The 24941-nt window shown below is 37.6% G+C and overlaps 1 protein-coding gene across 4 annotated transcripts in view; it reads left to right on the top strand.

The window, feature by feature from the left end:
- OXCT1 (3-oxoacid CoA-transferase 1) overlaps positions 1–24941 on the top strand; it is a 144897-nt gene that overhangs the window by 90279 nt on the left and 29677 nt on the right. For all 4 annotated transcript variants that reach the window (XM_025388461.1, XM_025388460.1, XM_025388459.1 and 1 more), the window contains one exon: positions 20355–20444. In XM_025388461.1, coding sequence (XP_025244246.1) covers positions 20355–20444 — 90 coding nt within the window. The remainder of the gene's footprint in view (positions 1–20354; positions 20445–24941) is intronic.

The raw sequence follows: 24941 nt of genomic DNA, 5'->3' as shown, positions 1-24941 counted from the left end.
TTCTGACTTCTTGTGACAATTTTGTTAATTTATGTTTTCCAAAAAGCATCCATTTCTTTTGGATTTTCAAATTCATTCACCCAAAACATGTCATATTCTTGTATACCTTTAATTTCCTCAGACTTATTTTATCTTCTCTTTATCCTAATGCTGTAGATGTTCAGAGTTACTAATTTTCTTTACTTTTACTCATTTTTTAATGTTATAGTAGTTCTAGATTTGTAAATTCAAATGTTTATTTGCAGTCCTTACTATTAAAATCATTTAAGGCTCTCTCTGTTTCTGAAAATAATTTCAATTGCATGTCATAATCTTTGAGAAAGTTCTTATTTTCATTAATTTCTGGGTAGCTTGTAATTTCAGTTTTGATTTCTTTTTTGTCCCAATAATTTTTTTTTAATACTTTAAGTTCTAGGGTACATGTGCATAACGTGCAGGTTTGTTACATATGTATACTTGTGCCATGTTGGTGTGCTGTACCCATCAACTCGTCAGCATCCATCAACTCGTCATTGACATCAGGTATAACTCCCAATGCCATCCCTCCCCTCTCCCCGCTCCCCACAATAGGCCCCAGTGTGTGATGTTCCCCTTCCTGTGTCCAAGTGATCTCATTGTTCAGTTCCCACCAGTGAGTGAGAACATGTGGTGTTTGGTTTTCTGTTCTTGTGATAGTTTGCTGAGAATGATGGTTTCCAGCTGCATCCATGTCCCTACAAAGGACACAAATTCATCCTTTTTTATGACTGCATAGTATTCCATGGTGTATATGTGCCACATTTTCTTAATCCAGTCTGTCACTGATGGACATTTAGGTTGATTCCAAGTCTTTGCTATTGTGAATAGTGCTGCAATAAACATACATGTGTATGTGTCTTTATAGCAGCATGATTTATAAGCCTTTGGATATATACCCAGTAATGGGATGGCTGGGTCATATGGTACTTCTAGTTCTAGATCCTTGAGGAATCACCACACTGTTTTCCACAATGGTTGAACTAGTTTACAATCCCACCAGCAGTGTAAAAGTGTTCCTATTTCTCCACATCCTCTCCAGCACCTGTTGTTTCCTGACTTTTTAATGATTTCCATTCTAACTGGTGTGAGATGGTATCTCATTGTGGTTTTGATTTGCATTTCTCTGATGGCGAGTGATGACGAGCATTTTTTCATGTGCCTGTTGGCTGTAAGAATGTCTTCTTTTGAGAAATGTCTGTTCATATCCTTTGCCCACTTTTTGATGGGGTTGTTTGTTTTTTTCTCGTAAATTTGTTTGAGTTCTTTGTAGGTTCTAGATATTAGCCCTTTGTCAGATGAGTAGATTGCAAAAATGTTCTCCTATTCTGTAGGTTGCCTGTTCACTCTGATGGTAGTTTCTTTTGCTGTGAAGAAGCTCTTTAGTTTAATTAGATCCCATTTGTCAATTTTGGTTTTTGTTGCCCTTGCTTTTGGTGTTTTAGACATGAAGTCCTTGCCTATGCCTATGTCCTAAATGGTATTGCCTAGGTTTTCTTCTGGGGATTTTATGGTTTTAGGTCTAACATTTAAGCCTGTAATCCATCTTGAATTAATTTTCGTATAAGGAATAAGGAAAGGATCCAGTTTCAGCTTTCTACTTATGGCTAGCCAATTTTCCCAGCACCATTTCTTAAATAGGGAATCCTTTCCCCATTTCTTGTTTCTCTCAGGTTTGTCAAAGATCAGATGGCTGTAGATGTGTGGTATTGTTTCTGAGGGCTCTATTCTATTCCATTGGTCTATATTTCTGTTTTGGTACCAGTACCATGCTGTTTTGGTTACCGTAGCCTTGTAGTGTAGTTTGAAGTCAGGTAGCGTGATGCCTCCAGCTTTGTTCTTTTGACGTAGGATTGTCTTGGCACTGCAGGCTCTTTTTTGGTTCCACATGAACTTTAAAGCAGTTTTTTCCAGTTCTGTGAAGTCAGTCATTGGTAGCTTGATGGAAATGGCATTGAATCTATAAATTACCTTGGGCATTATGGCCATTTTCACAATATTGATTCTTCCCGTCCATGAACATGGTATGTTCTTCCATTTGTTTGTGTCCTCTTTTATTTCACTGAGCAGTGGTTTGCAGTTCTCCTTAAAGAGGTCCTTTCCATCCCTTGTAAGTTGGATTCCTAGGTATTTTATTCTCTTTGAAGCAATTGTGAATGGAAGTTCATTCATGATTTGGCTCTCTGTCTGTTACTGATGTATAAGAATGCTTGTTTTTTCCTTCAAATTTCAAAGGCTCTTTACATTGCTTTTTGGAATTTATTGGGTTTTCTTGGTGGCCAGGTAACTTGGTTTTTTTTCTAAACTTCACATGAAAATAAGATAATTTTATATAAGATTGAGCTTGTTAGTTATTGTATTCAGATCTTTTACTTTCTTTGTGTGTTAGTTCTTGGAGATAGTGTGGTTAGTAGCAAGCTAATAAGCATAGAAATTTAAAGACTTGAATTCTAGTTTTAGCTTTATTACTAACAAATTGTGGCCTTATACAGATTACACTCTCTCTGTTGATGTAATACAGTACAGTCCGGAAAACTCGCTGTGATAATGGAGACATTCTATATGTGCTTGTACAGTATGGTAGCCATTAGCCACATGTGGCTTTTGAGTACTTGAAATGTGGCTAGTATAACTGACAAACTCAATTCCTAATTTTGTTTAATTCAGATTTATATAGCCACATGTAGCTAGTCTAACTTATCAGACAGTGTATATCTGATCTCTGAAATCAAGTTCTTGGATTCAGTAAATCCCTAACAGAACTGAAAGCTAAAATTTAACCTCTAAGCTGTGGATTTACACATTTCTAAAGATGCTACGATGTAATGGGGAATTTTGAATACTTAAAAAAAAATCGAGATTTGAGAGGTGGTAAAACTTCAACATTTTTCTACCTGGTTCAAGCGTCTAACATGTATAAGACCTAGAGATAATCTACATTTAATAATTTAGCCTATAGTAATCTTAAAGACTTTTAAATGTGGAGAGTTATTTTAATGAGGATTTGCTTCTGAAAGTCAGTGCTATGATGAAAATCACATTCAAGTATTGCTTCTGAGTATATTTTACTTCCTTGTCAAAAGTTGCAAAACACATAAAATCTAACATATGATGTTCTCCCAAGGGGCATTGGATTGAAAAAGAAAGACAAATTATAACTTATCTAGAAACTAATAAAAATAAGAACTTTATTTCAAAGCTTGAGGAATACAATTAAAATTATACTCAGGATAATAAGAGAACCTTAAGTGCTTTTATTACTTGCGGAAATGATACATTGACCACTTCTGGCTTGTGTGCATTCCTTGCCTATCTAATGCATGTAGGGGGGCATTGTTGAAGAACTTGCAGCATTCGATCATACTAGCAACTGGGATGGTATCAGCACTGGAACAGATGATCATGGTTATTGTTAAGGTCCAGATAGAGCAGTTAGCTTTTATTTGGGGGTCATATGACATATATCCTTAAGCCCTAGAGTTATCTTGATAAGTTCACATTATGAAAGCAATATGGGATTGGGACTAGGTGAACATGAGGTTTCCATCTCCCATTTTATCCTCTCTGTTTCCAGACCTCTTCTGTCTAACAATAACCATGATCATCTGTTCCAGTGCTGATACCTATCCCAGTTGCTAATATGATCGAATGCTGCAAGTTCTTCAACAATGCCCCCCTACATGCATTAGATAGGTAAGGAATGCACAGTATTTTACATTTACCGTTCTCTGTCCCCTTTTAACCAGTGCAGTGGAATTATTTTAAGTAAAAGGCAGAGTTTTAAACTTTGTTTCCAATAAATTCAACACTACCCATATTACCATTTGACAACTCAGGTAGATCATCGGAGTATTTCTACTAATACTTCATTTATAGAGAATTATTAGAGAATAAGATATTCCATCTATGACTTTTTTTACATTATCCAAATTTAGCTATGTAAGTACCAATTTCTAAATATAGTTCTGAATAGAAAATTATCTAATCAATCTTTTTACATTTGTGCATAAGGAAAATAAATAGGTTCTGCATGAAGGCCTGACACAGACTCCTCATAAGCTTTGACTCAAGTATGTGTTTTAGCCATTCACTATTTGTTTGGCATATTTCTGGGTTATAATTGTAGCCTAGGACAGATCTAAATAACCAGACTCTCAAAAATTAATCCACAAATATTACAAAAATTGCTGTATTAAAAGGCAAAATTTTTCTTACTTTTTTACTGCTATAACTTTATGAAAACAAACTTATTACTCTAACACTTAGAAACTTTATCTGCTAACATAATTCCATCCTGAATGTAACTTCTGCTTATAATCATGTAGTTTTTAGGAAAGTTAATTTTTATAAATCATGGCTTTCAGGTTGGTGAAAAATGAATGGTTTATTTATAAGCATATTGGAAAGCTTTGTAACTTTAGTCCTGAAGGATCTGACTGTATTTTTAGAAATTGTACATAGGACATCTCTAGGCTTACTGTCTGCTTCTTAACAAAATTAATTAACACCATCCAACAGATTAGGAACAATAAGAAAGAAAATAGTGCAATAAGTTCAACGTATTGGACTTTTAAAAATAGGAGGCATCTTTTATGGGGATTCGATTACCTCCTTCCGGAGTCTGGGGAAAAGACTTCAGCCAGGTTTTTTTCTGACTTGTTCTGTGACTTCAGGTGATGTATTTAGCTTTTCTTCATTGAACAGTATTTTCCTTTTTTTTTTTTTTTTTTTTTGAGATGGAGTCTCACTTTGTCGCCCAGGCTGGAGTGCAGTGGCACGATCTCAGCTCACTGTGCAACGTCCACCTCCCGGGTTCAAGCGATCCTTCTGCCTTAGCCTCCTAAGTAGCTGGGATTACAGACCCACGCCACCATGTCCGGCTAATTTTTGTATTTTTAATACAGCTGGGGTTTCATCATGTTGGTCAGGCTGGTCTCGAACTCCTGACCTCATGATCGGCCCACCTCACCCTCCCAAAGTGCTGGGATTACAGACATGAGCCACCACTCCCGGCCCCTTTTTTGTAAAGGAGAGCTTGTTATATATTCTGCAAGTACTTTTTAGGTGATGAGGACTCTCTTTAGATAATTGAGTTGATTAAAAGATATTCAGTATGAACAAAGTAAATCATAACAAGAAAAATAAGAATACTAAAAAATAGAAATGGTACATCATTTGTCATAGAGCAAAAGTCCAGTCTGTATTTCTGATTTTCTCAAACTGGTAATAATATGATCAAAGAACATTGTTTTAAAAATCCTAAAGACCCTGTATGATTTTTTTTTTTCCAAAGCTCTATCAGAATCTAAGATGTCTAGCGTCGAGATAGGCTTATCAACATAATGAATTGGATAGTAAAGTTTTTTTCATTGGGAATAAAAACAAAAATCCCACGCATGCCGTTCTTAGATTTATCTTATTTATTCAGAGACTAACTCATGACTTTGTTATGCTAGCGTACTCTGTTCTGGTAAGTGTTGGATTCTGCAAAGAAATAAAGTTCAGTTACTGTAAGAAAGTAAGTCATTGTTGAAAACAAAGCAAGATTCATTTGACTCTCTCAAATTTACATGTTTTCTGAGTCAGATTTTGCAAAGCCTTTTAGCAACAGGCTTAAAGAGTTACTAAGAAATCTGAGACCCATTTTGTTTTCGTTGTGATGAAAACACACACACACACACACACACACAGGAACAGGCCATATATTGAGTTTTTAAAATAAAGTTTTTATTGTAAAAATTAAAATTATTTTAGATTCACAGAAAAGCTTCAGAGATAGTACAGAGTTTCCACATTCCCCCCACCCAGTTTTCCAGGATCCAGTTCAGGGTACTGCATTCATTTTAGTTGTCATAGCTCCCTAGCCTTCTCTGATCTGTGCCAGTTTCTCAGTCTTTCCTTGTTTTTCATAACTTTATCAGTCTTGAAGGATTAACTGGATGTCCTGTAGAATGTCCCCCAATCTGGATTTGTCTGATATTTTTCTCATAATTAGATGTAGGTTATGGGTTTTTAGAAAGAATATCATAGAAGTAGAGTGCCCTTCTTATATCAGGGGTTATAGGATATCTACATTGCATCCCTGGTGATGATAATCTTTATCACTTGGTGAAGATAGTGCTTACCAGGTTTGTTCACTATATAAAATTACTATTTTTTCCTTTCCCTACTTTGTTCCCTGTGGAAGCAATTTAGTACTTTTAGCCCACTCTCAAAGGTCTGGAGGGGAATTAAGCTCTACCTCTTGGAGGGAAACTGTGATAAGGAATATATTTTGCCTTTGACCCCCAGTTCCTGACACAGAGCTTCTAAAATGTTTGGAATTTCCTGAGTGATAGGGCCATAGGAGCATTTTTGTTGTTCATAATAAGCCCCTTTCAACCATACCTGAATTAATGCTAATATGACTCTCGGTGGGCCCTTAAATAACTTCAATATGGAGCTGTTTGCCAGACAGACCAAGACATGATTACAGAGCTGGAAAGTTCAGCCCCACACACAATCTCTAGGAAGGAGAGAGGTTCTGGAGATTGAGTTCAATCACCAATGGCCAATGACTTAATCATGCCTGTGTAATGAAATGTCCATAAAAACCCCTAAACGACAGGGTTCTAAGTGCTTCAGGGTTGCTGAACACATCAGCGTTCTGGGAGAGTGGCATACCTGCATACAGCAGTGCTCCCACCCCCAAACCTTGCCCCATTCATCTCTTCCATTGGGCCATTCCTTAGTTGTCTCTTCATAATAAACCAATAATAGCAAGCAAAATGCCTTCCTGAATCCCTGTGAGCTGTTATAGCAAATTATTGAACCTGAGAGGGGATTGTAGAAACCTCTTGGCTTTATAGCTGGTTCGTCAGAAGTACTGGTGGCCTGGACTTGCTGTCGGGGTTTGAAATGGGGAGCAGTTTTGTAAGACTGAACCCTTAACCTGTGTGTCCTGTGCTAACTCCAGGTAGTTAGGGTCAGGAGTGAGTTGAATTGTTGGGCACTCAGCTGGTTGCAGAATTGGGTGGTGTAAGGAAAAAACCCACATATATGATGTCAGAAGTGTTTATATAAACAGTTGAAGGGGTATTATGTAGTTTGCAATTCTTCTGGAGAAAAGATTTGTCTCTTCTCTCCCATTTATTTAATCATTTGTTTATATCAATATGTTCTCAAGTATGTTTTATATTTTGGTTGTAATACACTACTGTGTTTATTTAATTTAATTAATTAATTGATTAATTAATTAATTTATTTATTTATTTTGAGACAGAGTCTCGCTGTGTCACCCAGGCTGGAGTGTGGTGACATGATCTTGGCTCACTGCAACCTCCACCTCCCGGGTTCAAGCGATTCTCCTGCCTCAGCCTCCCTAGTAGCTGGGGCTACAGGTGTGTGCCACCATGCCCGGCTAATTTTTATATTTTTAGTAGAGATGGGGTTTTACCGTGTTAGCCAGGATGGTCTTGATCTTCTGACCTCGTGATCCACCCGCCTCCATTTCCCAAAGTGCTGGGATTACAGGTGTGAGCCCCTGCGCCTGACCCCGTGTTTATTTTTATGCTCGCATTTTTCCAGCTATAGTCATTGGGAGCTCTTTCAGGTTTTCTCCTGTACCTCTTTGGTGCCCTTCCATTCTTTTTGTTTTTCATTGAGCACTTCCTTACTTTCTGCTACTACAAGAGGCTCATCTTATTATTTCTTCTGCCCCTAGAGTCAACTTTTTCTTCAAAAGTCATTCTCTAATAAGAGAATGACATATAGAAAACCAAGATCTGGGTGCTAGGCATGCTTGTAGCTACTGGCCTATCGTTGCTTCTAGGCCTTCTCAATGGACAGAGCTATGTAATATATGCACACATACTAACTCATGCTCATGCAGTTTTAAATAATAAACAACTTTTCATTTTAGACCATTTTCCTAAGGATAGAGGAAAAAAGTAACTCCTTACTGAGTAACAGTCTCAAGGTGGTATCAACAGAATGTGCTTTCCTCCAAATACCAGACCTAGAAAATGGCATTCTTAGAATTAAAAATAGTGACATTTCAGCAATTACACCTCACCACCAAGTATCTGCGACACTTGAGTTCCAGACAAATGTGAATGAGGTCATATCTGCCATATAGCCATATAGTAATGTTGTAAAAGGAATAAAGTCCTCTCACTTACTGTAACTCCTGCTCCTCATCTGAGAATGTACTAGCTTTAACATGTACCTCAATGTAGGTCCCTATAAAATGAAATGGAAGTAACCAGGGATTTTACTCACAGGGATTTTAAAATACTGTTTTTTCACACATTTAACATTCATTCCTGCTACTATGAATGGTCAAAGTTATTGAAAACATCAAGATCAGAAATTCAAAAGGTCTCCTATGAAATTCAGGGAGTCGAAATATTAACCTATCAAGAAATGAGTTAAACTTTGTATATTCCTATATATCTTTTACCTCTTCTGATCTTTCTTTGTATTTCACTTTGAAAACAATTTTCCATTCTATTCTCAATTTTTCACTTTTTTGGGGAGTGGGGTGCGGTTGCGGGGGGATAGAGTCTCACTCTGTAGCCCAGGCTGTAGTGTGTTCGTTGGTGTAATCATGGCTCAGTACAGCCTTGACTTCCTGGGCTCATGTGGTCCTCCCCCTTCAGCCTCCCAAGTAGCTCATACTTCAGGTGCATGCAACCACACCCAGGTAATTTTATTATTATTATTATTATTATTATTGTAGAGACAGGGTTTTACCATGTTGGCCAGGCTGATCTTGAACTCGTGGGCTCAAGTGATCTGCCTGCCTTGGCCTCCCAAAGTGCTGGGATTGCAGGCTTGAGCCACCATGCCCAGCTGTTCTCAGTAGTTTGATTTCTGCACCACCAAGTTCTTCACCAAAGCTTTTGTTTTACTACTACTTTTCTCTAAAGACACATCACTTTTTTTTCCCCATCTTAGAGATTGCCTGCACAGTTGACTTGAAAAGCTAAGGTAGAAATTAATGCTCTTTGAATCTCCTGTTATATCTTTCAAAAATATTAACTTTGTGGCAAATCCCCCAAAGTCATTCTTTTAACTGGTTTTGGTGTTGAAAGGAGAAATTGTGTTTTTCCTGCCTGTGATGATAGGACCCTCCCAGAGTGACATTGCTCTTCAGCATTCTCTGTTGCTCCCAGAGACGGGTCATTCTCACAAAGAGGATGTGCTTTTCCCTCTTGGGACTCAGACCTGAGACTCATTCCATGCCCCTAGTCTGTGTGGAATGATGTTACATAGGAGGCCCGTGGTTCTCCTTGTCCTGAGAGTAGGGTACGCTTTCTTAGCAAAGCAGAGGTTAGACCTGCCTCCACATATGAGAAGCACTGGATCCCTATTTCATAGAGTACGACTTGCACAGGAGGAACAAATTAAGACTCCAACAGAGTTATCAATTTGCCATGAATGTCATAGCTATTAATTCCCAGTAGGTACTTAAGCAGTCATTAAACGAGGTCATCAACTGAATCCAGAGGTCATCGTGAGATAAACAGTAGTTATTAATTTAATGTAGAATCAAAATACTTTTGTATTCTTCCACCCAATCCTATAATACTTGCTTAATAGGGCACATACATTTATTATACATAGCATGCTCTTTTGCAGTTGCTCTTAACTGCTTTTTTTTTTTTAATCTTTAAAATTTATCGTCTGTGTTATTTTCTGATCCTTTCTATTGTGGAAAAAACACTGGTGATGATTTCGATTTATTAATGTTATTTCAGTCACTGTCTCTCTGTTTTGTTTTTTTTTTTTACTCTCATCCAGCTGTCAGTGATGGCAGTATAATTACAATAAGTCTAATTGTCCTCTTAGAGCTTTGCAGACAGTGGGAGGAGGTGATGGAGCAAGTGTGTGCTGCCCGTGGTTGTAGTTCTCATTCCCTCCGCCTTCTCCCCAGCCAACCCACACCCTCTTTGAGGAATCAGAAAATAAACTTTCTGAGAACGACTATTTCCTGATGGCAAAAAAATTAGTAATAATTTCATATTCCATGTAAACGAGTTGTTGAGATTAATATATTTTAGTACATGCAGACACATAAATGATGTTTTTCCATTTGTATTTTAGTTTCCTATTTTGTAGTGACTATTGGAGACCTCCTAAAATTATAAACCTTTAAAAAATCATGTGATAGTAATTGTGATCTTTTAAACCTCACCATTAGAGCGTAGGTTGAACCAACCACATGAAATTCCTATATTTGCAGGTCATACTCCTATGTGGGCAATTTCATATGATTCTAATATATTTCTCTCAGTGATTCAGTGGAAGGAAGAAAATAAATTATCCTTGGATTTTTAAATATGTAATTTATTCTGTTTCTGGGTAGTATACAGGCCCAGAAGCTCCAGTGCTTAGCTGTATTCAATAAACTCAATTAAATAACTTAGAGTACCTTTTTATTTATCCTGAAACACTTGGTCAAGCTCTCTCCATCAGTGCCTTTTGTAAGAGGCCTGATAAAACAAGGTGAACTCACTTAGCCAGATTGTCTGATGTTTATTTTCATCTCTATAGTATTATGAATAGACTCTATGAAAACTGCAACTACAGCTTCAGAACAGAGCTAGGAGTATGTTTTTCTCTTGCTGTCCATTTTCAAAATCTAACAAATAGATCAGAGTGTTAGTCTATGTGACCTTATACAAAGAGCTTAACCAATCCAAAGTGCCTTAATAACAACGAAAAAACTTTATCACATATTGATTGTACCTTAAGAAGAGAAAATACATTGGTTTCATAGTTCTAACTGTTAACTTAATAAATGCTTATTAATTTCCTATACAAAGGTGGAGTTAATTACCTTGTATAATTAATGACAATTTTATATGCATTGGAATTTTTTCTTGGAGTGATGAGGTTTCATAAGTGAACTATGGAGACTCTCTTGAATGGTATTTACACTTTACAAAATGAGATAAATTAGTGTAATTAATAGCTAGGAACAGAACTCATTTTTCTTATTTGAAGTTAATTGATTTCTTTAAGAATCAAACCTATTACATTTGTGACATTTTCTGGCCTGCATAAAGTGGTTGGTCTGGACTGTCTTACGATAGATGAATGAAGACTCTGATCATGGTAATAAAATGAGTTTCACTTACACCAGGATCATTTTTGTTTGTTCAGGTTCATTTGCAATAGACAATGTGTTAGAGAAACTTGATGTGGTTTTGGTATAGTTTCTGGTATAAACTAGTATAGATAGTTTCTGTAAAGTAAATTTTTATTTTCAGATATTCTGCCTGGAATCAGAAAATAGCACATTTATCAGATCTAATGTATGTAATTATAAAATCATTTTGAATTGATACACAACAGTGCTTCTGTTATTTATTATAATGGAATTTATTCTTTTGCCCTTCTAAGGGAAAAAATGAACTTTACCCTTTGTGAATGTTGAAAGAAAACAGAAGTGGTAGCTTTAGGATTTTAGAATTTGCATTTTTTATTTCATTTGGCTGCAGAAACATTGGGAGGGTTTTCAAGACCTATGAGCTATTCAAAAGCAGGAGTTTTGTATGCTTAGTGAAAAGCACGGAACACCTAATAGGTATTAAGTAGATGCTTAGTTAATGACTAATAATTGGGGTATCCAGTTTCTTAGGACTTTTCCTTGGGTGTCTTATAAATGATTTTTCTCCCCACTTGAAAAAACAAATTCAGTGTACTTCAGATATTAAATAATGTTTATTTAACATTCAGCACTGAAGAAGATATAAAACAAAAAATGTCCTTAGTAGGGTCAGTTTTGAAGGACATCGTGTTCTCTTCTCTATAACTGCGACTTCCTGAGGTGAAGTTTTAATTTTACTTTTTATTTTAGCCACCTTTTTTTTTCTTCTTGCTATTATTTTCTCTGTAGATAATGTCCCTAGCTTTGATTACTCTCATTAGTACACCTTAATATCCTTTTGATTCTGTATTTTTTAGAAACAAACTTTTACTTAAAGATGGAATTCAGTTTTACTTAAATACATACTGAAAACAATCTATTATGTATCAGTAACTGCACTGGGTTGAAGATGAACAGGGAAGGCAAAGGACTTATAGTCTAATAAATAATGAGCAAGGGCTGGGCATGGTGGCTCACTCCTATAATCCCCGCACTTTGGGAGGCCAAGGCATTTCGACCAGCTGAGGTCAGGAATTTGAGACCAGCCTGACCAACATGGTGAAATCCCGTCTCTACTAAAAACACAAAAATTAGTGGGGCGTGGTGGGCACATGCCTGTAACCCCAGCTACTCGGGAGGCTCATGCATGTGAATCGCTTGAATCCAGGAGGCAGAGGTTGCAGTGATCTGAGATCCCACCAATGTACTCCAGCCTGGGCAACAGAGCAAGACTCCATCTCAAAAATAATAATAGTGATAATAATGAGCAAGATGATATCTTACGTCTGCGATAGGTGATTTTTTTTTTTTAATTGAGACAGGGTCACTCTCTGTCACCCAGGTTGGAGTGCAGTGGCTGCTCACTGCGGCCTCGACTTCCTGGGCTCAAGTGATTTTCCTACCTCAGCCTCTTGAGTAGCTGGGACCACAGGCACACATCACCACATCTAGCTGAGGTTTTTTTGTTTTTGTTTTTGTTTTTTTTTTCTTGGCAGAGATAGGGTCTTTCTGTATTGCCCAGGCTGGTCGTAAACTCCCGGGCTCGAGTGATCCTCCTACATGTCCAGATTACAGGTATGAACTGCCATACCTGGCCCTTTGACAGGTGATCTTGATTAGGCATAGGCACTGATTAATCAGAACAGATGTGAGAAATCAGAGCACTTGTAGTCATAGCTCCATGGGGTCTTGGAGGCTCCCTATTGTGTTTTTAATTGCTAAATTTGCGGGGAAGAGTGGTTAGAGAGAAGGGAGAAGGTGTCTCATAAGGGAGAGGTCATAACTACTTGTATGGCCTTGCCACTACCTGCCAGTACAACATCAGCCCTGATCTTAAAGCTGTGGTAAATTTTAAAATGGGAATATGCAAGGATGCTGTGAGAGGTTCCTAAAATAATCATGTGGATAGCGTGGGACAGAGATCTGTGAACACTTCCTGAGAGAAGTCATCATGATTTGATACAAAAAGAATAAGCCAAAGCTCACTTGATAGTATGAAGCAGAAACCTCAAGGCATGTGGGAGCCATATGCTGTGTACAAGCAATTCACTATTCCTGGCATGGAAATGGGAACTGGGGTGTGAGAAAATGAAGAGGGGAGGGGCCAGGTTATCACAGGCCTTGAATGCCAGGCTGAGGTGCTTGGACTTTACCCTGAATGACTGAAGGGTTTTATGCAGAGGAGCAAGGTATTCAGATGTGCATTTTAGAGAGGCGGTTTTTGTGGCTGCAAGTTGGACAGAGAGGGACAAAGCTGGACACAGGTTGACCAGTAGGAAGACTACTATAACTCTTTAGGGAGAAATCATGGGGATCTTAGCTAGGATGAGAAAAGGTCAAGTTCAAGAAATGTTGGGCGAAGTGGAGTTCTTAGTAGTTGAGTGACTGATTGGATGTGGATTATGAGGGAGAGGCAGGGGACACGGAGGTTTCTGATTTGGATCTTGAGGTGGATGATTGGCCATTAACTGATCTAGGAAATTTGCAGGTGGGTGAGATTTGCCTTTATAAAGATACTTAATTTAGTTGGGATCCTATTGAGCTGAGGCATGTATTAATATAACAGAAGTTTTTATTTCTCATTCACCTAGAACCAAATGAGTATCCCTAATTGTCAGTCAGCTTTCTTCTGTGCAGTACTTCAGGGATTGAGATTCCTTCCATCCTATGGCTCCACCATTTTCAACTTGTAGTTTGCAGAAGGTAGAAGAATGTGGAGGATTGTTCTTGCAGGGTTTTATGGTCCAGCCCTGGAAGTAGTATACATCACTTTCACTTTCCATTGTCCAAAACTTATTCCATATGACCAATTGTAACTTCAAGGAAGGCTGGAAAATGTAGCCTAACTATGAGCTCAGGAATAAAGGAACAATTTTGGGAATCAGTTAACAGGATGTGCCACAGGGTGACAGGGACACTTTTGGATACTGAAGTCTGAAACTTGGAGGAAAGACCTTAGCTGGAAATGTGGTTTTAGGACTCATCAGAGACGGGGCAGTTCATATTATGAAACTAGATGAAGTCACTCTTGGAGAACAAGTAAACAAGAGCTGAGGACAGAGCTGTTAATTTGGCCAACATATAAAGTCTTCTGAGAAAAAGGATGCTAGGTAGAAAACTAAAAGCCTCAATAGCAGTAGGAGGAACCAGGACTATAGAAGACCCTACGTGGAGAGTTTCAAGGAGTGAATGGAAGACACTGTGATTGCAGTAGATAGATACAGGAATGTAGTAAAGTAAACCCACAAGGTGTCTGTTGAATCAGATGATTAACTATTAGAGACATGACTGAGTAGATTTCTCACTTCAAGGGCACAGTCAAGCAGAAACAAGATTTTCTATCTCCAGGGAATTAGCAGAGAGTAGCTGTGGAGAGAGGATGGAGAAACTGGAGGAATGGGGCTAATTGATGACATGCAGGGTCCCTGAGAGAACAGGAACAAAAGAGCTTATTAAAATAAAAGTTTGAGTTTATCAGAATACTGCTCTTTTGACATGCTTTTTTTGAAAAGCCCATATAATGATTGATAACTGATTTTTATTGTAAGTAATTTTTCTAACCTAACAATAGAGAATGTAATTATATTTCTCGTTCCATATTAGTTGGTTTACATAATCAATTCACCTGTCCTAAAAAATGCAATTAATCTTTGAAAAGAACTGTTTTTGGTTTTTTAAAAGAAAATATAACACAGAAAAGAGAAATATTCTTATGTAACTGTGCTGTAACTTTGCTATATTTTGGCAAATTTTAAGTCTCTTATTTTTCCTAGAGAAAGGAGTTTATAACCTGTATATGTTTAAATTATTATCTTTCTCAGTTTTTTTTTTCTCTCCTACTCTTTAGCTACGAGCATGCTTAGAGGACTATTTCTTTTATAGAGCATTTTTTAATAATGGGGAAGATAGATATAAAGAGGCTTACATTTAGATTGATGAGGTGGGTACTTAATATTCTGGTATTTAATATTGAGCAATAAGAGCTAGTTTTATTAATAAATCATTCTACAACCATCTTTCTCTTTGACTTCCAATAGATTCACACTTTCTACTATGGCATATAGCATTACTTTAAAATGCTTTTAAAATTTTTTCTATGTATTATAAATTGTTTCTCACTTAAGACCAGAATATTTAGAGGTAACATCTGGAAATGAACCATTACTGTCTATGTACTAATGATAAAAGTGATGTCAAGAATGATTTTCAGTGTGTTCTGTACTTTATTTTAAATAGCATTTCACAGAACCTTTGAAATGCATTCATTTTTCCTTTTTGTAAAATCCGTAAAATATCACCAAAGGTCATGTTTACAACTTGAATTCCTGTTTTTTTTTTTTTTTGGAGGGGGGTAGTACAATGTAATATTTATACTTTGATGTGTTGACTTTTTAATGTTACTGCATTTATAATAGTTTTTCTCCTACTTTCTTTAAAATTCTAGTATTAGGAAATAGGATCAAAGTAGATGAAATTATTGATTTCAACTTAAATCTATTTTCTAGAAAAAGGTGGATCATCATATTCATCTTTTATTTCTAATTCCTATCTTTGTGCCTGGTTTATAATAGCCTCTGAGTAAATACTTGTGAATTGAGGATACTTGAATCAGTATCTTTAGAAAGGTTGTATAATTGTTGTAATGGAGTATGCGGCATTGCTAGCTCATTTTATTGCAGAATCTTTCCATACTTGATATCAGGGTCAATCCTTAACAGCAAAAAGATGAGTTGGCTATGAAATGAGCATCCAGCAATCATCTCTCCATTATGCTAGCCAGAACGCATTTCAGAACTAGAGTTGCATCATTTAAGAAATGTATGTTTGCTGATGAGATTTTAAAGAAAGCCATACTTTGTGTCATGCTGGCCCAATGCTTCAATCATGCCCAGAAGCTCTTCTTCATTATAGGCCTATTTTCCCCAAGTATAACTTTCCCTCTGTGACTTATTTAAAGGTATATTTTTAGCTCCTTAATCTCCCCTTTTATCAGCTTCTTGTCTTGTATGTTGGATAGGATGTTGAATTTTGGGGATGAAGATGAGGGATGGGGGTGGAATCTGTATTCCCCTGTTCAGCTATTCCCTTAACTTGTAGTGCTCTCATCTTCTCAAAATTCTTTCCATTCATTCATTCACTCACTCATTTTATTCACTCAGAAATCATGTTGTACCTCTGCAAAATGTCAAGTAGTGTGTTGGACATCTGGATAGAAAGGTGAATTACTGTGCTTAGCACAGCATCTGGCATAGTCGCCTCACTCAGAGAGCAGTAGTAAAATGTCCCCTTAAGAGCCTTGCTCAGATCCCCTTCCATTGTGCAGCTATAACAGTTCTAATTTGACACCGAATTCTCACCCTTACATATAATTGGGGTGCCACTTTAATATATTAGTCATCCTAGCTTCTATAACAAATAAACCCTTCAGTTTGAGTGGCTTAGCACCCTGTGCACTTATGTTTTACTCATACTGAATGGTGCAATGTGGTTCCAAAGAAGTGGTCTGTACAACAGATGGTCCTTTAAGGACCAAGGCTGAAGGAAATTCAGCCATCTTCCAAAGTCGCTTTGGATGTCAGCATCCAGATTGCAGAAGGTGAAAAAACATGAAGAATTGCATGAAAGAGATTTTTGTAGGCCAGTCTGAAAATCATAGATATCACCTCCATTTTTTCCATTGTCTGGAACTCAGGCACATGGCCACTCCTCACTGGAATAGAGATCTGGGAGATGCAAGTAGTGGCATCCCAAAAGAATGCCTAGCTAAGCTGGAGTGAAGCATGATGATGCATTTCCTGCTTTTGTCAGGGAGTATGCCTTGTATAACCCTGTTTTGTTTTCCTGCTGGCATAAATAGAACGACTTTTCTTCTTTTTAGTAATTGACTGTCTCAGAAATCCTTTGGGAATTAAAATGGAAGGAAATATTTTATTTTCTGTTTCCAATACAATGAACACACTAAAAGCAGGAAAATCAGATATTTGAAGTTTTTCTGTAACCTGCTAGAAATGCTATTAGAAGATACTGCTCTTTTCTTTCACAGTATTGCTCCTCCCACCTGACGGGCTACTTTTGTGAATCCTCTCATTTGTGAATCTCCCTGAGCTACTTCCTTCCCTGCCTCCTTCCCCAGCCACAGGCAGCAATTGCATCCTCAGTGTTATACGTTTGTTGGTTTAATTCATTCATCCACTCACTCATCCAAATATTTATCATGGAGAGAAGGAGAAAAAGAGGGAAGGGAGGAAAAGAGAACAGTTGAAATTCATTGTGATTGCTTTACATACCAAATAGTACAAAGGCTTAGGGAAAAGACACTTATCTCTACTTTGTGATAGGAGAGAGATGAAAATGTTCCTTTTAGAGGAAGGAATTGTAGTCTGAGTCTTTTAGTATTCATGGATACTTTTCCTTCCCTAGGCAACAAGCTTTTCCAGAAGAACCTTGTTCTTCTCTAGCACGCTAGTACAGAGCCACACTTAAACTAGACATTCAGTAAGTTGAATTGATAAGATAAGTGAATACATTTATAAACTCTATTTATTACACGTTTGCATACATCGTCTCATTCAGTGCTCACCACAGCTCTATGGTAGGACAGATATTCTTATTCCCGGTGTATAGATAATGAACCCAAATTCAGAGAGATTTGGTGTTTTGCCATTGCATAGTTAACAGGATAGATCTCCGGTGTTCTGCACCTAATCTTGTGGATTTTTCACTCTTGGAAAAAAGCATTAAATTTAAGAATCAAAATAGTGCTGTAAAGGTTGTAACATGTGCTTTGGGGATGAGACATCAAGCCAGCTGAATCTCTTTGAGTGAAGGCTATTCACTTATATTGAATCAAGAGTGTTTTCAACAAAAACAGACATGCTTGGTCTACCGTGTTTTATAGTGTGTTATATTCTTGCCAGCACAGTGGTTCGTACCCTGCAGGGCCTCTATACATATTTCTAAACTAATTGACAGTAATTTAAAATGTATAAATCATATTCATCTAAATTGGACAGGCTTCCTTCTCGTTAGAGGTTGGCATAAGTTTTTACCTATGTAACCTTTGTGGCACAGGGGACAGAATTTGCTTGTGATATTCCAATTCAGGGACTTTTTTTAATTCAAGGAGTTTTTAACTCTCTAGCTTGGTTTCTGGTTTTCTTTGGCTGCTGCCTTTTCATTCTTCCAGCGCTCGCCCCCTCAGTCTGCCAAGGACACTATGTATAGAAGCTGAGACTGCTTGGATGTTCTTACCATAGTAGATTGACACATTTTATCATAGGGTTGCTTTAGTGTCTTTTGTTGCTCTACAAATCTCAAACTTTCTCATTAGAGTTTGATAGACATTGATTGCTTCCATCTCTCACTTATTTATATTTTGTACCATATCAGTGTTCTCTACAGAAATATTATGACCAACCTAATAAATTGGCCCCCAGTTTATTAGGGTTGCAGCTAAGAATGAAGGCATTGCTTATAGAAGTTTAAAAGTATGCATTTGCACATTATGTTCTGCTTCAAACTGTCTGAAACCAGGCTCATCTTGTACTCTGCACTTCTTTCCCCTGCCACCCTCATCCCTTGCCCCCTAGCTGTTGCCAGCTGCCATCTATCTTATTTATTGACAGACTCCAAACCACAAAACTGTGGTGACTACTTCTTTTCTTTATACTGCTCATCTAATTCATGTTCATGTTCTGTTTCATTGACCTGTAAAATGTTTCCGACGTCTTGGAATTCGAGACCCTGTTTTAAAGGCATGTTGAGTGCATTTCCTGATCTCCTTATAGCTCTACCATTATCAAAAAGGAGCTAAAAGCCCTCTAAGACTTTACTGGCAAATCAGCAAGAGGACTTGGGCTAAAAAACAGATAAAATGTTAAGGAGGTTTCAGTTCAAAGACATTTCTCTTCAATATACTTGAGTAAGAATCATTTTACCATCTCTGGAAACACTTGCTTTTTCCAAACTCTGTAACTAGGAGATAGAGTAGATGGAGGGACTTTTTCAGAGCATGTGGTACATAGAAGGTGGTTGGTAAAATGTGTAATGAAAGAAGGGATGGCCAGATGATCAAAAATAGAATGATAATGGTGAAATGCTCCTGAACTCTGTTTCTGTGTTCTGTTTTTGCTTAGCAACCATGTTTTTCATTTTATTTTTCTAAGAGCAAGATAAATGCCAAATGTTAGAAAGACAGAGCCACCTTTCTTATTAGCCATTACTAGAAAAACACCACTAATGCCTCAGCCTACTACTACATAATGGAATTTTAATCTGCAGGAAATCCAAGAGTACTTTAGAAAGTGCCCTTAATTGAAGACTCAGTAGAGTTGATTGTGTTTATTTTTTTTTATTTTTTATTTTATTATACTTTAAGTTCTAGGGTACATGTGCATAACGTGCAGGTTTGTTACATATGTATACTTTTGCCATGTTGGTGTGCTGCACCCATCAACTTGTCAGCCAGCATGCATCAACTCGTCATTTACATCAGGTATAATTCCCAATGCAATCCCTCCCCCGTCCCCCCTCCCTGTGATAGGCCCCGGTGTGTGATGTTCCCCTTCCCGAGTCCAAGTGATCTCATTGTTCAGTTCCCACCTAGGAGTGAGAACATGCAGTGTTTGGTTTTCTGTTCTTGTGATAGTTTGCTGAGAATGATGGTTTCCAGCTGCATCCACGTCCCTACAAAGGACACAAACTCATCTTTTTTTATGGCTGCATAGTATTCCATGGTGTATATGTGCCACATTTTCTTAATCCAGTCTGTCACTGATGGACATTTGGGTTAATTCCAAGTCTTTGCTATTGTGAATAGTGCCGCAATAAAGATTGTGTTTAAAAAGAAAGAAGTGGATGTCAGGGGTGTTTGGATTTCAATCTGATACTGTAATAATAGTTATGTCCCGGAATTCTGGAAAGGTTTTTATTTTTTTTTTAATCCACTGATTGTCTTATTGCTAAAATGTCAAGAAAATCATATTAGCCACACTTAATAAAAGTGAGGTAATGTTTATCCTTAACTTTATCCTTCAACCACAGAATAATAGAATGACAGAATATTACGTTATAAGACTTCAAGCACTAAGCAATGAAGGGCAATGAGTTTTTAATGATTCTAGTAGGTTATTTTTGCAAGTTAATTTTGTTCTGGCACATTCAAAAGAAGTGAAAGATACAGAGCTATTTATTTTTTGTTTTGCAGGGGAAGATGGTGAAAGGAATGGGAGGTGCTATGGATTTAGTGTCCAGTGCCAAAACCAAAGTGGTGGTCACCATGGAGCATTCTGCAAAGGTAAGATGTACTATGCTCCCCAAATACTGCTTTTGGAAATTTACAATACATCAAAACCCAGTGTACCACCAGGTCACCTAACTGTGGATTTTATTTTCTCTGGCTCGTTCAAGGTGATAGCATTTACATTTGAGAGAAAAAGATGACAAAAACAGTTATTTATTATTTAGCTAAATAGTTGTTTAACTTTGAGTGAAACCAAATATCAGCGTGTTCTTCAAATATTTATCCTGCATACATATTAAAAGTAAAAGCTTCAATATCTCCAAAGGAAGTGAAAAGATGTTGGTATGGATATGCTGATTCAGGTTTTAAGATGATTATAGTGGTTGCTATCTGTGAGTGAAATGAAAAGCCACAACAGAACACACGTCTTAACAACAGTTATTTTCAAATGGACCATATGGCCTTCAAAGCTGTGAGATGCCATATCCAGAAGATGTTACAAAATAATGGACTAGGTGATAGCTCTTTTATTTTGATAAATCATTAAATATTTGAGTGCCTATTTCATGCTAGGCATGCTAAGATGTGGCAGCGACCAAAACTGGACAAAAATTACTGATCTCATGAAGCTTATATTCAGTGTTTTTCTTCTTCCTTCACGTTGAAATAATAATAGCTACCATTTTTTAGTGTTTACTCTGTGCCAACAATACACCAAGCTCTGTGTATATGTATGAGCCCATGAACTTGATATCGGTGTTCTTAGTATGTCCAGAAACAGAGCTTTAGAGGTTAAGTAACTTGCCTGAAGTAGTAGAGCTCTGATTAGACCTGGTGTCTCTGATTCCAAAGCCCAGTTGTCTCACCAAGGAACTATCAGTGTAAGTTTCTTCCTTGTTCCTGACTCAGTGTCTTTGAACGGACTGAGCTTAATTGTCTTCCTAACCTGAATCCATTGACTTCTGCTGATTTGAAAAGTTGATATTGAGTGCTTTCTTCATCTTCTTTGCCTTCTCTTCATCTTCCTTTATTATTTATCATTCTTAGTTTTAAAATAAAATCTACCTCTTCTCACTTTGAGACCTGCTAATCTGAGTGGAAATGACAGTTCATTTGCCCTCTTCTTGTTTAGTGATGCAGCATTATGTTAAAGCACGGAACTAGAAGATTCACATCCCACCCGCTTCCCCTGGGGAATTTTGGTTACAGAGAAATGAATGCCACAAAATGATTTTGTTGTGAAAACAGCTATAAATGTGTGTTATCATAAATTGTTTAGTAAACAGTGGGAGGTGAGCAGTGGTGCATAAATATGGAACAATAGAAATGGAACCAACACAGGTGACTTATGAGAATGCCTTGCAAATCATCCAAAACACATTTCAGAGGCAAGAAGATGCTAAGCATGCAAATCAAATCCAAATCTTTTCTGGAACATAATGTCTATTTGGAAAAAACTCTTTCAGACTTTCTTTTTGTTGTTAACCTTACTGTTGACACACGAAGGAACTGAAGTTCAACTTATTTTAGTTTATTTTTGTGTACTCATTTTTAAAACATTAGGCCTATATTTTGCAAATTCTTTTCTTCCCCCCAAGTCCTTTCTTTCTCCTCAGCTGGAATTTCTGGTAGAGGAAAATAAATGGTGTCACCAACTTCAGACTAGAAATAACTTATTAAAGCTTTCCACAGAAGAAAGATCATATTTTTTACCTCTTTCCTTCTGTCAGTGGGGAAATTAGCATTGAGTTTTAGAACAGAATTGGAATCAGGTATTTTTCCGTAGATAAGTTTCATTTCAACAAGGCAATAAAACAATACTTCTGACTAAAATAATTGTAATGATTTATTCACACTTAACCTTTGAAAACTAATCAACACTTTCTCTTCTCACTACCCTCTCATTTTACTTGTGGCCCTCGAATATGTAGCTGCTACTATTTTGTTCATCTGGACTCATGGTTACTGGCCCAGCTCACAGGAAGACAGGGAACCTGCTATTTCTTTTTTGCATCTTTTGCTCTTGTTAAAAGTTGAGAGGAGCTGGGAAAGAGGTAGGGAAGAGAGGTTTTTCACTCCTGGTAACCTCTCCAGTTAAGGATCTGTTCTCTTAGACATGCCAGGTAACTTCTGCTGCCTTATGATTAAGTGAACAGCCTAGGGGAGCAATCTCTAGGGTTTTGTAAGACATGGGAGTAAAGTTTGCAAAGAAGGATTAAAACCTGAGAAATATAGTCTTGTATTCTTGTGCTGCTGTTTTTGTTTGTTCATTTGTTTTGTTTTGTTTTTTTCTGTAAGTGGATGGAGCTATTAACTGGTTTTGGGGTAGGGCTACCTTTTTCCTTATCTATAAGGTTACAGTTAAGTTACAGGTTGTTTATAAATATAGCATTACCTGACTGGAAAAATGTATTTTTTGTTGTTATTTTAATAAGACAAAAGAAAACTCTTGCAACCAGTTACTGCCTTTAGTTCAAACTCCAGCACCTTCTAAAACCTGAGACCTGACTACCTACGGGTGCTTCTCTGGAGTAACACCTGCCCTTAGACTACCTCTGCAACGTATGTCAGGCACACGGGCAGACTGGCATTGTAACTTGATTTTCATTTAAGACTAGACATCAGAGTTGCAGGCAAAGTTTTAAAGTAGACAAAATTTTTTTTGGTGTCCAGCCACCTTTCTTCTTAAGCTTCTTTTTCATTTCTAAGTATATCTTATCTTCTGCCCTTTAAAAATGAGAAGAAAGGAAAGGAGTAATAAGCTGAGTCCTTACCAGGTGGAGATGCAGTGCTTGGCACTGCATATGCTTAATCTCATTGATCCTCTGAAGTAAGGTTGAGATATGGGTATTAAGAAGCTTATCCAGGAAAGTGACAGAGCTCGAGTTTGATTCAGTGTGGTGCAGCCTGTGTTCATACTGCACCATGCCACATCCTCACAAAGCTACCTCTGCACCAGCGTCCCAGCCACATCTGCCCTTTTGGGAAGCTTCAGGTTTTTTTTTTCCATTTTCCCTGGACAAAGCTCTCTTTGCTTAGATGAGACTTACATCAGCAACGTGTTTAAAAGAAAATAACCCAAAAATCTAATTATATCTTCTAGTACCTACCTCCATTTCTTCCTTTTTGCATTAGACTCCTTTCTGTTTTATCTGGGCACACAGATAAACCCAGTGACTGGCTACATTTCCTAGCCTTCCTGTGCATAGATACATCCATGCTACCAAGTTTGGGTCAGTGGGATTTGAGTATTTATGATGTATGTAATTTCTGAGGTATATCTTTAAAGTTAAAGCCAGTTGCATTAGATTTTCTGTGTCCTCTCTGTCTGATAAAGGCCTTGACTGCAGCAGCAGCCTTGGGTACAAACCTGTAAACCATGTGTTGCGGGTTGCAGAGCTGCCTCCACCACTTGTATCCATAGATAGATTCCCCATTCCTTCATTTATGGGTTCCCTCCAGAACTCTTTATAATGCCCTCTGCAGCCTTCTAAGGTGCCATCTGAATCTTTGGTACCAACTACTATTATTTTTCACTCAGTGGCTCCTTAATCATTTTTCCGCACTAGAATCTTCTGATGAGCCATAGAACTATATTTCTAACTTCCTATTAGACAACTCCACCTGGTTGTTCCACAGCTACTTCAGCTGCAACAAATTTCACCAACTAAATCATCATTCCCCTTAAATATGTTCTGCTTATTTGGCCCAATTAGAGAAGTGATAATCTCCCAGCTATCATTTTGCAGGGCATCCATGGTCCCTCTCTGCCCCTACCCCTACATACACCAAGCACTATAAATACTGCATCAACATGACTCTTGCCGTCCGCTCCCCACTAAATATTTCTACTCTGCTTATCCCTGTTAAGGCCTTCTTTACATCTGCATAGATCACTATTGCAGCATTCCAAAGGTCCCTGACTGCTGACTGCCCCTACATCCTGGTAATCAAGCACACGATTGCCAGACTGACTAGTCTAAAACTAAAGCTGGATGGAGTTGTTGCTATTTAAAATCTGTAAACATAGTCAACACTGCTTGGTTCTACTTAGCCCATCTGCCTTTGTGATTCTCTCCCCAGCAGCCTACCTCATCCTTGCCCCCAGAACTTAAGGTCTACTAAGATCTAAAGAAAGGCGTCCTAATGTTTCCTGTTCTTAGATGTTTCTAAATTCAGTGCCCGCTCCCTCTTTATCTGACTTATTCCTACCTCTGTAAAATCACAGATGAATGAGTCAATGTTTTATGAATTTGCTGGTTTAGTTCCTTCTGTCTTCTAGATACTGTGAATGACCAAAGGAATATTCTTTGATATTTTGTCTTGAATTTTGGTAAAATTACCTTATGAGTGTGTTAATTTACTTGTTTATTCAGACATGAAATATTTGCTGAGGACCTGATATGTGCAAAGCACTATCATAGGCACTGAGGAAATAAAAAAAGAGATATGGTCCTTCAGGCAGCCCAGTCTCATGGGGGTAGAGTCATGGAAATCAGTACTTAACATGAAAGCTGAGTAAGGCAGAGCCTGCAGAACCCGGCATCTCAT

This window comes from Theropithecus gelada, chromosome 6, assembly GCF_003255815.1.
Source record: "Theropithecus gelada isolate Dixy chromosome 6, Tgel_1.0, whole genome shotgun sequence".
Classification (NCBI taxonomy): Eukaryota; Metazoa; Chordata; class Mammalia; order Primates; family Cercopithecidae; genus Theropithecus; species Theropithecus gelada.
This window is presented reverse-complemented; position numbering and strand designations above follow the sequence as displayed.